The following is a 15,750-nucleotide window of genomic DNA, read 5'->3' on the forward strand; positions in this document are numbered from 1 at the left end:
TCTACAAGAGCAAAATTTGACTCTGAGGGAGGGGATATTTTATAACTTTCTCTTTCCCCAATTTTTATCAGTCAGGATAACTTACAAAACTATAGCAAGCATAAAGGATTTTAAATTTGATTCATTTCTTTCCCATGCACCCTCTTCCTTTTTGCCCTGCTTTGTATTTCTTCTGGCCAGAGCTGCTTATAAAATTGTTCAGTATCTGTTTCTGCTCACTTCATTGTACCTTTTTGTGACAGAGTGTGCTGATAGTGTATTTTAGTATAGATTCCAGTAACATAGGAACGTGCAAACTTTCTGCCTTAAAGTTATTGTTTGAACCCTTCTTTGTTTTTCATTCTCTCTACAGGAGGGCTTTTTTCACTGTAGTAATCTGTGTGGATAAATGAACATATAAACAAGCTACCTTACCATGCACAGTTGAGTCAGCAAGCGTAAGAAAAACAGTGCATGCCTTCATAGCAGTTAAATAGGCTTTTACATAAGTTTTTAAATAGACCTCATGCAGAACTAAGAACCAATCCATTCACTGTGCATTAGGTAAATAAAGTGGGGTTTAGTCTTACCAATAATCTTACATTTAGTTAGAACATTCATGCCTCAAACTGGATAGCAGGTGGTGATTTTGCTGGGAAAGCATTATTGGGTCCTGCTGATATACTGAGGCGCATGATTTATTATACCGCCTTGGTACAAGGCATGTGGGAGTGGCTGTTAGGGAGAAGAGGAGCTAAAAGGTGAGCTGAGCCGTCTTAAGGGAGGAATTTTAGTAGCAGCCATGCCTGGCTTTGTGCTAGTCTTTATCTCATTGTTTTCTTTGTCGGTACATAATGCCTTAACCACGCTGTTTAAATGTAGTTATTGATGACCTAGTCAAGCATATCGTTTCTTTGTTAAGTATGCACACGGGTGCTGGAACAACTGGTATAGTGGGGGTGCTGAGAAATGGCAAAACCTGTATATGATGGAAACCGCTTCAAGCCGGAGGGTGCGGCAGCACCCTTAGCACCCCTCGTTCCAGCACCTATGTTTGCACAGTGATTCTTCTCCTGAACTGGGTGGGGTACTCATAGACTCTAAGGTCAGAAGGGACCATTATGATCATTTGGTCTGACCTCCTGCACAACTCAGGCCACAGAATCTCGCCCACCCACTCCTGTAACAAACCCCTAACCTATTTCTGAGTTATTGACGTCCTCAAATCATGGTTTAAAGATCTCAAGGTGCAAAGAATCCTCCAGCAAGTGACTTGTGCCCCAACGCTGTAGAGGAAAGCGAAAAACCTCCAGGGCCTCTGCCAATCTGCCATGGAGGAAAATTCCTTCCTGACCCCAAATATGGCTATCAGTTAAACCCTGAGCATGTGGTCAAGACTCACCAGCCAGCACCCAGGAAAGAATTCTCTGTAGTAACTCAGATCCCACCCCATCTAACTGTAGAGTTTTATTTTCTAGTATGCTTAAGATCACATTTCTTAAATGATTCCTCTACCCCCAGTTATGGAAGCTATGCTTGTGAAAACCAGGCTTGTTGGTAGCCTTCTACAAAATGTAGTGTGGGCAAGATCTAAGTCGTCTTAGTTACATTAGCTGTGTGCCCACCTTCAGAGCTGTTCAGAAGTGTGGTACAGTGCAGTGGTTGTAACTAGCAGAGGGAAAAGGGGTGATTAGAAGGCAGAAGAAGCAAAAAATAAACATGCAAGCTGTACGCCTGAGTTAATCAGCATATTTTCTTTTTCTGCTTTGCCATGTCTCATCTTTGTTCTGTAAAGAGAGTGAGACACTTTCTCAAAGTTTTCCAGGAGAAGCCAGCAGCTGTTGAGTAACAAAACAGTTAAGACCCAGTATTTGTTTTGCAAAGATTATTTTCTTGTTCTTAAGAATAAGTTGTTGTTTTTTTAATTGCCTTTCAGTGTGTAAATGTGGCTCTAGTTATTAGAGAAGACATTGTCTTTGAATTTAAAAGTGTAAGAGTAAAGAATACAGACCATGATAATTCCCTCTTTGTTTTTAGGTTGCTTTATCGACCTTTGCTGTTTATGTACTGGTAGATAAGAACAATGTCTTGGATGCTCAGAAAGCTTTTGTTTCCTTAGCCTTATTCAACATCCTCAGGTTCCCACTGAATATTCTTCCTATGGTCATCAGCAGCATGGTACAGGTAAGATAATAATATAAGTGACTGATTAACTCAAAGTGATTATTTCTATATATAGTGGCTTTTTTGGGATCTGTGAATGGTTTAAAGCCTTACAGTCCTGTGTGCACGTAGAAGTCTCTTTTCTCTACTCACCACTGAAATGCAGTCACCTTAGAAGGTAAAGTTTTTGGGTCTCTTATTTTCCTGTGTGTTTTGGCTTGGTCTACACTTGAAAGTTACATTGACATAGCTATGTTGGTCAAGGGAGCTGTGCCAACATAATCCCCAGTAGAAGTGTAGCTATGTCGAGGGAAGTGCTTCCATCGAGGTAGCCAATGTTGTTCAAAGAGGGGGTATTACTACACTGACAGAAAACCATCTTCCTAGGTGTAGGATGCATTTTCAGTGGAGGCAATGCCAGCGTAGGCATGCTGGTATAACCTCTGTAGCATAGATATACCCTTTGTACAGCACCTAGCACCATCAGACCCCAATCCTAGTTGTGCCCTCTGCATGTTACTGCACTATAAATAAATGTCTGTCTGTTTTTTCCACTCTGAGGAGGGGGTGGGTGAAGTGGCCTGTGGTGGCTAAAGTGGGAAGAATATACTGGATTTAACATCTAGTTAACAAAGCAAAATGAAACAGTATTTTTTATAAACTGTGTGTAAAATAGTTCTTCAATTGTTTCATGTTTAGGCAAGTGTTTCCTTAAAGCGTCTCAAGTTATTTCTCTCGCATGAAGAGTTAGATCCAGATAGCATAATCAGAGGTTCTATCAAAGATGGTAAGTCCTTATTTTTGCATAGGTTTTTTTTATTTGCTTCTAGTTTGTTGTTAATTTCCAGTGCTACAAACTACAAGTATTGGAGCCCAATAGAGCATTTTTTGGGTGAGTTCTAAAGTGTGTCTGTGGGCCTTTGTAATAAATTTTTGCAATTTGTGGCAGTTATGTATCTGGCAAGAGAAATCTGGGTTTTTCAACTCAATTTTTGTGCAATTTCTAAGAGCTTTTTCCCCCTCTCCTTTTGTCCATAGTATAAAATGCTCATATCCAGTGTCGGTAAGAAACAAGGAAGGTTATTGTAATTTAAATTAATCAGCTTTAAATGGACACAGTGAACATCTTGCAGAAAAGTAATTTTCATGTAGCAGTGAGTGTAGGTCAGAGGATGGCAAAAGCACTCCCATACAGAAAACCCATAATCACTTTTGTGGAGAGCATCTAACCCCCACTTCTGAGGCCCAGAAAAAGTCAGCGTCTCCCCATCACAGTGACGTATACCTCTCTTCATTTATAGAATTGCGTGTAGTCATCCAAATCTGCTTAAATACAAATAATACTACTCCAGTCTCCCATTCTACGCAGGGAATGTCATTCATTACTTTTGTGCAGTATCTAGCAAGCAGGACCCTACCTGGTAGTGACCTTTAGGTGCTGCTGCAATATAAATTTATGTCTCTGTGGATTTATCACAGAACTGTAGGGTTTTGTAGAATCTTAATGCCCCATGTTGTAAAATGTGCTGCTCTTACAGCTGGTTTAAACCCTGATAAGTGATTCCCTAGTCATCCTTTTTATAAAGGCAATACAATATTCTCGCTCTCATGCATTCAGGTGGGCTCTCCATTACTAGATCCACTTGGTTTTCCTATCAGCAGAGTTTCTTGCTATGACCATTGTCTGCCGCCTTCCTTTTTTTTTTTTCAGTTGAATCGCATGTCCGAATAAAGTCCAGCTTCCTTAACTGGATTCTTTGTTGGCTTTACAGTAGTAAAAGGAGTAAATAGTAAAATCTTCTCTGCCTTCCCCCCCCCACCCCCCCACCGGAATCGGTAGATATGAAAGTGTGTCCCTCTAAAGCAGTGGTCTCCAACCTTTTTACAGCCAGGATCACTTCTTGAATTTAAGAGCAACCCAGGTTCGAGCCCCTGCCCGCCCACGTTGGCTTGCTTTCCCTCACTCTTACTCACTTTCACTAGGCTGGGGCAGGGGGGTGGGGCTTGAGAGGGGATGTGGGCTCTGGGCTGGGGCAAAGGGGTTGCAGTGTGGGAGGCCGCGCTGGCCACTTCCAGGAGTGGCGTGGGGCTGGGGCAGACAGGGAGCCTGCCTTAGTGGCCCCCAGTGGCACCGCCATAGAGAGTCCTCAGGATCGATCAGTCGATCATGATTGACCGGCTGCTGACCACTGCTCTAAAGTCTGAGAAGCGAATGTGCAATGTGGCATTGTAGGAAAAGTACCTCTTGTTGATTTCCAGATCAGAATTGCTCTGTTTACAAGTTAGGGCTACGTTTTCTAATATCAGTTTTGTTAACTCAGCCTTCAGTACTTCCTTTGAATCATAAGTCCGAATAGAATCCAGCTTCCTCAGCTGGATATTTTATTGGCTTTACGATGGTAAAATGAGTAAATAGTAAAACCTAATTTGTTGGGAAAGGAAGCAGATTGACTCCCTGTGTTTGTTCAAAGTCCTGTCAGTTGCATATCAAGGTAATATTTTGATATACTTGTTGTTCTTGCCATACCTGTGCCATGGCCAGCAAATGATTGTAACTTGAGAATCCCAGCCCTGTTTGTAGAATCAGTCAAAATGGAGCATGAGCTATTAACGAAAACAGTGTGCTGGAGTTCTGATACTAAAATAGCATTGGACCTTCCTCTGTGTGTGTGCCTGGATTTACTTCCCATGGCACAGTGCAGTGTGCATCATATCACTCTCTTTTTTACTGGTCTGCGTCTTAACATAATTTTTCTTTCATTATTTGCTAGCTGAAGGAAGCATTATTGTGAAGAATGCAACATTTAGTTGGTCAAGAAATGATCCTCCCTCACTGAATGAGTAAGAATTGGTATTCTAATTAGTTCTGGCCTATAATTGCACTAAATCTTTGTCATTTTTTAAATTGTTTCTGTGAAGCTTGAAGTGTGTACATCACTGCACAATAAATAAGCTCTGCTAAAATGGTATGTCTGTGCTCCAAAGAGCTTACAACCTTAAAGGAACAGCGATACAAACACATTTCACTTAGTCACAGATAGGATGTTTCGTGCTTTTATAAGGTGTGTGGGTTTTGTTTTGGCAAGGAGTCAGGGAGAGACTATTGAATGGGAAGGGAGCTTTTGCATCCTCTAATTAGGAGTCTCACTCTTTCAAGCATACAGGTTGGTATGAAAGAAGACAAAGTTATTAGTGGGTAAGGAGTCAAAAGGAATAGCCAGGAAAAAATCTGATGTAGAGCATATGCAGTGGGCTAGGGTAGAGGAAGAGAATAAGTGAAGATGGAGGTAGGAGCAGAGTTCTCCGGAGGCTCAAAGTGATGAGAATAGCGTGTAGTTAGTAGAAGCTGTGAGCTACAACTAACCAGCCCCTTTCTTGTTTTATGACTTCGTCCATGGGGTTCCTTACACTTGTGTCCCCTTCCCTGCCATCCTTCCACCCTATTGTCCAAGTCTCCCCCTTAAACATCTTATCTATAGCTCTCTTCGTTCCAGTACTGGGCATGGGTAGGAGAGGAACCTTACAAAATCCTCGGGATACACACAGTGCTAACCAATCCACCTGCAGGATGTTGCTGCTGAAAGCCTTCCCTTCTCCTTATCCTCTCCCTTGTTTTTTATCATATGTTTTCTGGGACACAGACGTTGCTCGGTGTTTGTAAAACACTGTGCATATTTATAGTGCTGCATAGACAATATGAGGTAAAGCTGGTACAAAGAGTTTCAGGAAAGAGTGAGTATCAGACTGGTGGGCAGGAAGGATGGTCTTGGTAGCTGCTTTTTGGAGGCCTGATCACATACTGAGACTATATGATTGTTTACGTATAGGCAGAGCTGAGCACGTTCCACATATAGAAGTTTGAATTCTCAAACTCATGTTCTTGTTAAAGACGCAATGGACTGTATTGCAATTGTCAGCAGCTATAGAGTGGGTGTTTGGTGTTTCTTTGTATTTGATACTGTAATAAAATGCTCACCATTATTTGTGTGTGGTATTGTATCAAGCAAGGCTGAACTGCATATGATTTATTTCAGCATTAATTTCACTGTCCCTGAAGGCTCCCTGATTGCCATTGTTGGACAGGTTGGCTGTGGAAAGTCTTCATTGTTGTCTGCCCTTCTAGGAGAGATGGACAAGAAGGGAGGATATGTGGCTGTCAAGGTAGGAAATGTCTGGATAACAGTTCTGTTGTTTGTGAGTACGTCTGAGGCAATAACACTTCCATAGCATGCGGGGGGGGGGGGGGGGGAGGAGAAGCTTCTCAAATAACAAGTTGTTTTTTTTTTTAAATGGGTGAGAATGGGTGTGTAATTGTGCTTGTGGTGCTTTATGATGTACATACAGGCCTTTAAGTGTGCATGGTGTATTAAATTTTTGGTTTTTATCATAAAAATATCAGGAATATAAAACCTTGTTCCTATTTTTGCAGGATTTGTGGAGGACCTAGACAAATGATTTGGAAGCTCGCTCAGCTCTAAATTGAAAGGGAGAGGGCAGGGTTGAATTTCTTACAAAGACTTCTTTTCCAGCTATACATTTGTTCTTAATACAGATTTCAGTCAAAAAATCCAGTGTTCTAAAATTATCTGAAAAAAATCACTTCCCTTCTAAGGGAAAAAAAAATAATTGACTTGCATTTTCTTTGTACCTATGATGGAGTTTTATTAATTCTGTCATCCTTGAATCTTCCTGGAAAAACAGTGGGCAAGACATGAATTCTCATGTTGCAACCCCCATTCTCCTCTTCTCCCCCCTCCCCGCTTTTTTTTAAAACAGAAAAAAATGTTCAACACAAGCCATCTTTTTCCTTACACCCTGTTGTATGTGACGGGAAAGGGGGGAGAAATACTCCAATCTTTCATTTAATCATTCAGCAGTGACACAGGCATTTCTGAAGCATTCTTAGTCAAGATATATGAGCCTGAATGTCTTTTTAGTAGGGCTATTGATTAATCGCAGTTAACTCCTACCATTAACTCAAAAAAATTAATTGCGATGAAAAAAATGAAGCGCAGTTAATCATAGTTTTAATCACACTGTAAAACAATAGAATACCAATTGAAATTTGTTAAATATTTTAGATTTTCTACATCTTCATATATATTGTATTCTGTGTTGTAATTGAAATCAAAGTGTATCTTATTTCTTATTACACATTTGCACTGTAAAAATTATGAACAAAAGAAATTGTATTTTTCATTCATAGACTCAGAAGATTAGGGTTGAAAGAGACCTTAGGAAGTCATTGAATCTAATTGTCTGCTCAAAGCAGGACCATCCCCAACTAAATCAAAATTCACCTTGGACAAGTACTATAGTGCAATCTCTGTCATGAAAGTGCAATTTACAAATGTAGATCTTTGTTACATAACTGCACTCAAAACCAAAACAATGTACACTTCTACCCTGATATAACGCCACCTGATATAACACATTTGGCTATAACGCAGTAAAGCAGTGCTCCTGGGGGGCGGGGCTGCGCGCTCTGGCAGATCAAATCAAGTTCACTATAATGCGGTTTCACCTATAACACAATAAGATTTTTTGGCTCCCGAGGACAGCGTTACCTCGAAGTAGAAGTGTAATACTTCAGAGCTACAAACCCCTCCAGTGCTGCTGCTGCTTCAGCCAATCGCTAAGACAGAAAAGTTTGTTTACATTTACAGGAGATAATGCTGCCCTCTTCTTATTTACAGTGGCACCAGAAAGTGAAAACAGGTGTTTGCAAGGCACTTTTGTAGCTGGCATTGCAACATATTTATATGCCAAATATGCTAAACATTCCTATGTCCCTTCATGGTTCGGCCACCATTTCAGAGGAAATGCTTCCATGCTGATGACGTTCATTAAAAAAATAATGTGTAAATTAAATTTGTGACACAATTCTCCACAAGGAATTTAATGTCCTCTGTTTTACCTGCATTCTGCCATATATTTCATCTTATCGCAGACTCGGATGATGACCCAGCACATGTTCTTTGTTAAGAACACTTTCACTGCAGATTTGACAAATGCAATGAAGGTATCAATGTGAGATTTTTAAAGATAGCTACAGCACTTGACCCAAGATTTAAGAATCTGAAGTGCCTTCCAAAATCTGATCGGGACGGGGTGTGGAGCATACTTCCAGAAGTCTTAAAAGAGCAACACTCCAATGTGAAAACTACAGAACCTGAACCACCAAAAAAGAAGATCAATCTTCTCCTGGTGGCATCTCACTCAGATAATGAAAATGAACACGCGTCAGTCTGTACTGCTTTGGATTGTCATAGAGCAGAAACCATCAGCAGCACGGACACACGTCCTCTGAAATGCTAGTTGAAGCATGAAGGAACACATGAATCTTAGAGCATCTGGCACATAAATATCTGGTGACATCGGCTACAACAGTGCCATTAGAATGCCTGTTCTCACTTTCAGGTGACATTGTAAACAAGAAGTTGGCAGCATTATGTAAACAAACTTGTTTGAGCGATTGGCGGAACAAGAAGTAGGACTGAGTGGACTTGCAGGCTCTAAAATTTTACATTTGTTTTATTTTTGAATGCCATTATTTTTATACATAATTCTACATTTGTAAGTTCAATTTTCACAATAGAGATTGCACTACAGCACTTGTACTAGGTGAACTGAAAAACTATTTTTTATTTTTACAGTGCAAATATTTGTATTAAAAAAATATAAAGTGAAGACTGTATATTTGGTGTTTTGTGTGTAATTTAAATCAATATATATATATTTGAAAATGGGGAAAATATCAAAATATTTAAATAAATGGTATTGTTTAACAGTGATTTTTTTAATTTAATTTTTTAATTTTTAATTATTTTATCATGCCATGGATTTTTTTGAATCGCATGACAGCCCTTTTTAGCATTCACTACTTCTATAGAGCAGTGTGTTTGCATGGAGAATTCAGCAAGCTCGATGTTGGGGGAAGCATGTTCCATTTGAAACCCATTCCCCAAAACATACTTGCAACATGATTGCTGTAGAAGAGAGGGCATGGCTAACCTGAGCTGCCACAGACACGTGCTGTTTTAGCATGAGAGCTAGTGCATCTGTCTGCCTGCACTGGGAACCATGCTCTCAGCTGCACTGTAAAACACAAATAGCACTGTTTCCCCAGTTGTACGATGGGCATCGTACATATCTTACAAGGATGTTGAATATGATTATTGTTTGCATGGTGCTTTGAGGATGTCTGTGAGATGTTATTTAGATAGAGTGAAATACTGAATAGCTAATTTTTGTTTCTTATAGGGCTCAGTTGCCTATGTTCCTCAACAAGCCTGGATACAGAATGCATCTCTGAAGGACAATATTATCTTTGGGAGGGAGATGAAAGAGAGCCAGTATAAACGTGTGATTGAGGCTTGTGCACTTCTACCTGATATAGAGATTCTTCCTAGTGGAGACAGAACAGAAATAGGGGAAAAGGTATTGAGATACACCCCGTATCATCATGGATGTAGTCATTGGAGTTAAAGATACATACTTTCCATTTTAACTCCCTTTTTAGAATTGTACAGAACTTGAAAATCTTTTGGGTGAAAATCTGTCAGACCAGGTCTCCACCTGAAGGTGAATTTTCTTTTTTTTTCTTTTTACATATATATAGTTGAGCAAAAGTGGTGCTTTTTGAATGCTAGGAAAGCTGGGGAAGACAGCCTGTCCCCATTAGTAGATTGATGTAATTAAAAGGATTTTCATTATTATCGTTAAGCAGTCCAAGACCTGAACCTTGATGAGCAGTATAGAAATCACCCTCGTTGCTGAATGTTTAATTTAACTAAGTACTGAAAAATGTAAAGACTTATGAACAGGGACTGAGGTCACCGATGCAATTGGCCTGGAGTGACCATAGCTGTGGACTTGCTAAGGAAGACGGCTTGATGCTTCACTGGGCAGACTCTTTCCAGCAGCTGCCTCGTTGGCACCAAAGGCCCCCAGTGTACAAATCCACTTTCCAACCAAACTAAGTTAAGCTCTCATCCAAGTACAGCCATCCCTCACCTGAAAGGAGCAGGCAGCTAGGTGAATTGGGGAATGGGGAAGACAGGAGGAGAGCCCTTGAAAAGCCATTATCTAAGCCCCTGCACAACATGCAAAGCATACAGGGGTGGAGGGAAGGCACCTGCATGCTTTGTAAGGTGCACAGGAGGAGCTCCCACACTGGTGCATCCTGAGTGTGTGCAGCCTCTAGGGAGAGTGCCTAGGGCTCACAGTTCTGGTAGGTGCTCTAACCAAATAGTTCCAAATTGTGCAAGATAGCAGAGCCAGAGTGCCAGACCACAGAGGAGGAGAGGATTTTTAAACAGGAGTTCTGCACTTCTGTCTCAGAATAAGGCCCTTGCAAAACGTGCTCTGTCTTGGTTTGCTCTCGTGATAACTACAGACATGACTTTGCAAATGGGTTATTTTTCAGAATATATTTATTAAGCATGCCATTTTTCACTCATAATATGAAATAGTTCCTATACATTCAAGAACTCCTCTTTTCACCATGGAAACTAAATGCTTGTTTATCAGTACAACACTGAAGTGGCTTCCCAGCTTAGTAAGAAAACTAAATACAATCATGTTTAAGATGCTTTCCTTACACTGGGCAAAATGTAGGAGGTGCATTCCATTCACAAAACTCTGACTTTTAATTCATGGAAATCCTGTGAATGTAACGAGTTACAGAACATGCAGTAGAGATTATTGTATTACAGTGGTGCCAAAAGTCCCAATCTGGAACTTCCTCTCCTCTTTCTTGTGGGAGGTACTATAGAAGCAGATAGATAGATATGGTCCCTGCTCTCTCTAGTGTTTCATTAATGTCTAGATTTTTTCCATACATATCAGAAAAGGAGGCATTGGCCCATGATTTTTAGCACTATTAAGATACTGAAATAATGTCTGTTGTTTGGTATGTTTATCATGAAGCTGCATCTCCTCTAATGCCTTCACAGAAGCCTCCTATGACTGTTACCCTCCTTCACAAACTGAAACAGCTTATTTTACTGTAAAACCCAGCAGCACTTTATTTTGTCCTTCTCCAGGGTGTGAATCTCTCTGGAGGACAGAAGCAGAGAGTCAGCCTTGCTCGGGCAGTTTACTGTAATACTGATGTCTATTTATTTGATGATCCTTTATCTGCTGTTGATGCCCATGTTGGGAAGCATATTTTTGACAAAGTTATTGGACCAAAGGGAATCCTGAAAAACAAAGTAGGTATTTTTAAATGATACTTCAGATCGGGGTGACTTTTCCATGGAATGATCCTTTCTGTGATTTTTAGCTTGGTTCACAAGGTTCCAAGAACTAGAAAGCTCCTTTGAAACAACTTCATCCATTTTACTTCCTGCTTATCATCATTTTTATTTCTCAATTCTATTTCCAATTGGCTCTGACTTGTTACATGATCTTGTGAAAGCCACATGAAACATGTGGACCTGACTTTACTCATTTGTAAAATGAAGTGATGTGAAGATGTAGGCCCAAATATTTAAAAGTATTTATTTAGGCACTACTCGACTGAGCATTGCAATGCCTGTCTTATTTTCACAAGTGACTGAGATGTGTATGTGCCTAAGTCCCAAGGACTTTCAGTGAAACTTAGGTGCCTAAGTCACTTTTGAAAATGAGAGACATGCTCCTAAGTCAGTCAGATGTTGCAAAGTTGAGCAGAGTCAGAGCTTTAAAAATCTGGACTTAGTGTTTATAAAGTGCTTTGATCACCTCTGATGAAAGGTACAATAGCATCAGGGCGCAAAGTATTATGAGAGAGTTCAGTGACTCCAAAGGCCTAAGATGCAGGTCAGCTGGAGAAAACGACAATTAAAAAACAAGAACTAACTTTTTCTAACAATTATGTGCCTGTTGTGTGTGGTGTTATGTACATAATTAAAATCTGGTGTGCGACACTTACTGCAAGAATTTAACACTTAGTTACTGTTTAGAGAGAGCTTTGTACTCAATATATATCTATTTATATTTTTTAACATCTAGACTCGAGTTTTGGTAACCCATGGGGTCAGTTATCTGCCTCTGATGGATAGAATTATAGTGATGACTGATGGTGAAATATCTGAGATGGGCTCTTACCAAGAGCTGCTAAAGCAAGACGGGGCCTTTGCCGAGTTTCTTCGTACATATGCTAATACTGATCAGGATGTGGAGAATGGAGGTAAGCTTTACAAAGAAACTCCACTGAGTTAAGATGATGTGCTGCTTGCTAGTGGATTTGTGGTAGCATGCTTCGAGTGCCTTTCCTTCTCCATGGTAGATCAAAATAGGCAGGGATCCTTGTTTCACGAAGGTATCCGTGATTGGCTAGTAGAATTGAAAACCAGGTATTCAATATTCAGCATAAGAGTGAGGTCTTTTGAGCTGTAGAATAATCTCCTGTGGAAGCACAATCATTAATCCTTTCAGATTGTCCAATACAGCTCTGCAGTCAGTCTAAAGCTGGGCATCTGTTTACTCTAAAGATTTCTAAAAGTCATGTAATCTCTGACTTCTTATCCACAGGGCTGGTGAGTCTCTCACATAAATGGGACCTTACTTAATCTGAGAGCAGCTGTTCTTTTCCCAGGTCTTCCTGTTACAACATAGTTGCTTCCACACTTAGAGAATGCAGGGAATCTTTGTAACTTTCTAGTATTGCACCTTGTCTGCAAATCATGGAAGAAGGTCCAATGCCTCCCAGTCTGATTTTCTTACAAGACCTACTCAAATTGTTTTCTGGTTCTGTTCCCTGCATTAATGCTCAAATACAAGCAGTGTTTTTGGTGTGCTTGGCTGGTGTTATGCTGATATTCCCTCTGTGTGCACATAGGATGTGTTCTTTGGCATGCACCCTCTGCTGATGCACACAAATGGCAGGTTTTGCAGGAAATGGATTACTCCTGCTGATTTTTGCATAATTCACACGTGTCACCTGGAGTGCTGCATGGGTGTTTGGTGCTCGACATTCCATCCCGCCTGAACGTTACCGGTACAACATGAGCAGTGCACTGAACCACAGAATATGAACGAAGCTGTCAGACGAGCCATAGAGCTGTACTGAATTGCTGTCTGACCTCTCAGCCAGGAGAGAAGTGAGAATAGTATTCTGCCGTCTACCCCGGGCCAGGAGAGGGAAGTGCAGTGCTTGCATCCCCCTTCTGGCAATGGGAGAGGTGAGTGGGAAGGGAATGACAGGTGGAGAGAGGCTGATTAAGAGAATGACTAGGGAACAGGGTGGAGAGTGAGGCCAGGTGAGAGGGTCTGTAAGGTAGAAAGCAGAGTTGCCCTGTTTAGGCCCTGTCCTTCCCAGGCCATAGAAAGCTATGAGAGTCCTCCTCATTATTGGAGAAAGCAGAGCACAATGTGTCTCCTTGGTGAGAGCATGTATTAATGTATGTTGTAGAAGAGCTGAGCTTGTCTTCTGAATGTGCTTGTTGAATCTGCTCCACTTAGGTTTGCCAGGTGTCGGTTTTCAACTGGAATGTCCAGTCAAAAAGGGACCCTGGCAGCTCCAGTCAGTTGCTGACCGGGCCATGAAGTCCGGTTGTCGGGGCTGTCAGGCTTCTTACCTGGCTTTGTGTGCCTCCCAGAAGTGGCAACATGTCCTTCTGGTTCCCAGGCAGAGGAGCAGCCTGTGGAGCTCTGCACACTGCCCCCACCCTGCATGCCAGCTCTGCAGCTCCCATTGGCTGGGAACCGCAGCCAATGGCAGCTGCTTGGGCGGTGCCTGTGGGCAGAGGCAATACATACTGCATGTAGCCACCTGGCCACCCCTAGGCCTAGTAGCTGAGGGACTTGTCACTGCTTCCAGGGAGCCCCCCAAGTTAAACATCAGCCGGAGCCTGCACCCCACTATCCTCCCACACCCCAACCTCTTGCCCTAGCCCTGAGTCCCCTCCTACATCCTGAACCCCTCATTTCTTGCCCAAACCCAGAACCTGCATCTCCAGCCCAGAGCCTGTACCTCATCCCGCACCCCAACTGCATGCCTGAACACCTTGGCTCCATACCCCAGCCTGGAGCCCCTTCCTGCACCCCAAACCCCTCATCCCCAACCCTCCTGTGCCAGCCCGGAGCACCCTCCTGCATCCTGAACCCCTCATTTCTGGCCCCACCCTAGAGCCCACAGCCCCAGCTGGAGCCCTGTCCCAGCCCACTGAAAATGAATGAGTGGGGGAGAGCGAGCGACAGAAGGAAGGGGGGGATGGAGTGAGTGGGGAGGATGCCTCTGAGAAGGGGTGGGATCTTGAAGAAGGAATGGGGCAGGGGTGTGGCAAGGGTGTTCACTTTTGTGCTTATTAGAAAGTTGGCAACCCTAGTGCCACTGGACCTTTTGTAGGCACAAGCATTCTGGGAAAGGTATGGTCCTCTGGTTAACTCGCTGAGCTGAGACCCTGAAGATCTGTCTCCTGTCCCTGTCTTAGGCTTCTTGTATAACCTTGGCATGTCACTTTAATCTCTGTCTCAATTCTCATTCTGCAAAATGGAAATATTTTCATATTTCACTGGGAGAGCTGTGGGGCAAAGTAAGGATTGTGAGGTTCTCACCTACCACTGGGACAAGTGCCATAGAAAAGCTGTTACAATAGAAGAAATATGATTAACTTGCACACTGTATGCAATTTAAAGAAATAATACTTTGGGTTTGGAATCAGCTAGGTGTGCTCTTATTTGAAGGATATCTGATACAGACTTCGGTGTATGAGCAGACTTCAGAGATGTTGAAGGAAAACGGAGTTCTCACTCTCAGGTTGGGTGCAGCAAGTCAGATACTTTATTTTCTCTAGCAATTGTGTGGCGGGTAAGAGCAGAACAGGTCTCTCCCCAGGTAAACACAGCAAGCATTTATACCTTTTGTTACATACAATAATGGGCGACAACTGCATTTTGTTTATACATATGTCCTCCTGATATCTAACACAAGGTCACAACAACTTCTCATACAGTTCTTTCCCACTCGCCTCACACAATCTCCGCTTCTACAAATCTCGCGTTATTAGGGTTACAGCTAGCCTGACTCTTGCTCACACAAAGGGACGTTTGAATATGAAATCCCCTTCAAATCCGTGTCAGTTCTTTCTCTACTTCCACAGAGAGAAGGATTAATCTGCCTTTTTCTTTTATAATCTCAATAAAATTTAATACTTTGCATTTTGAACAGGTATTTATTTCCTGTAAGTTGCCTAATTCTAGCCTTTGTCAGCTCACCTATGCAGTTTTGTTGGCTTTTTGAAGGCTTTGTACATGTAAACATGCTTGACAAGTATGCCCTTCCTTATGTTTGAAAGTCTTTTTTCCCGTTGGTGTGCTGGGTATCTTGTTTTGGAAAGAAATCCAGAGTTTTGAGTATGCTGCACTTATTTGCCATCATTGCATGTAATTCTTCTTAACTACTGTGACCCAGATGAACACTGGGCATCTTTGTTGTTTACTTATGCAATATATTATCCTAGTGTTTGACTACTATTTGCCCTTTAGTTTTGGGCAAATCTCTTTACCTCTGCTTTTATTTTTCCCTAGCCGTAAAATGGGGGTATTTCTCTCTCTACCTAGTTCACATGGACTAATTTAATTTAAAGGGACCATATAAATGAGAAGTCTTTGCTTCTAAAG

General features: G+C 41.7%; 1 protein-coding gene across 1 annotated transcript in view; it reads left to right on the top strand.

Moving 5' to 3' along the window:
• The window catches only part of ABCC1 (ATP binding cassette subfamily C member 1), a 99,273-nt gene that overhangs the window by 64,674 nt on the left and 18,849 nt on the right, over positions 1 to 15,750 (top strand). Inside the window, 7 exon segments of the mRNA XM_030577122.1 lie at positions 2,017 to 2,163; positions 2,842 to 2,929; positions 4,914 to 4,983; positions 6,177 to 6,303; positions 9,406 to 9,582; positions 11,190 to 11,357; positions 12,139 to 12,316. Of these exon segments, the coding sequence (XP_030432982.1) occupies positions 2,017 to 2,163; positions 2,842 to 2,929; positions 4,914 to 4,983; positions 6,177 to 6,303; positions 9,406 to 9,582; positions 11,190 to 11,357; positions 12,139 to 12,316 (955 nt within the window).

This window comes from Gopherus evgoodei, chromosome 10, assembly GCF_007399415.2.
Source record: "Gopherus evgoodei ecotype Sinaloan lineage chromosome 10, rGopEvg1_v1.p, whole genome shotgun sequence".
Taxonomy (NCBI): domain Eukaryota; kingdom Metazoa; phylum Chordata; order Testudines; family Testudinidae; genus Gopherus; species Gopherus evgoodei.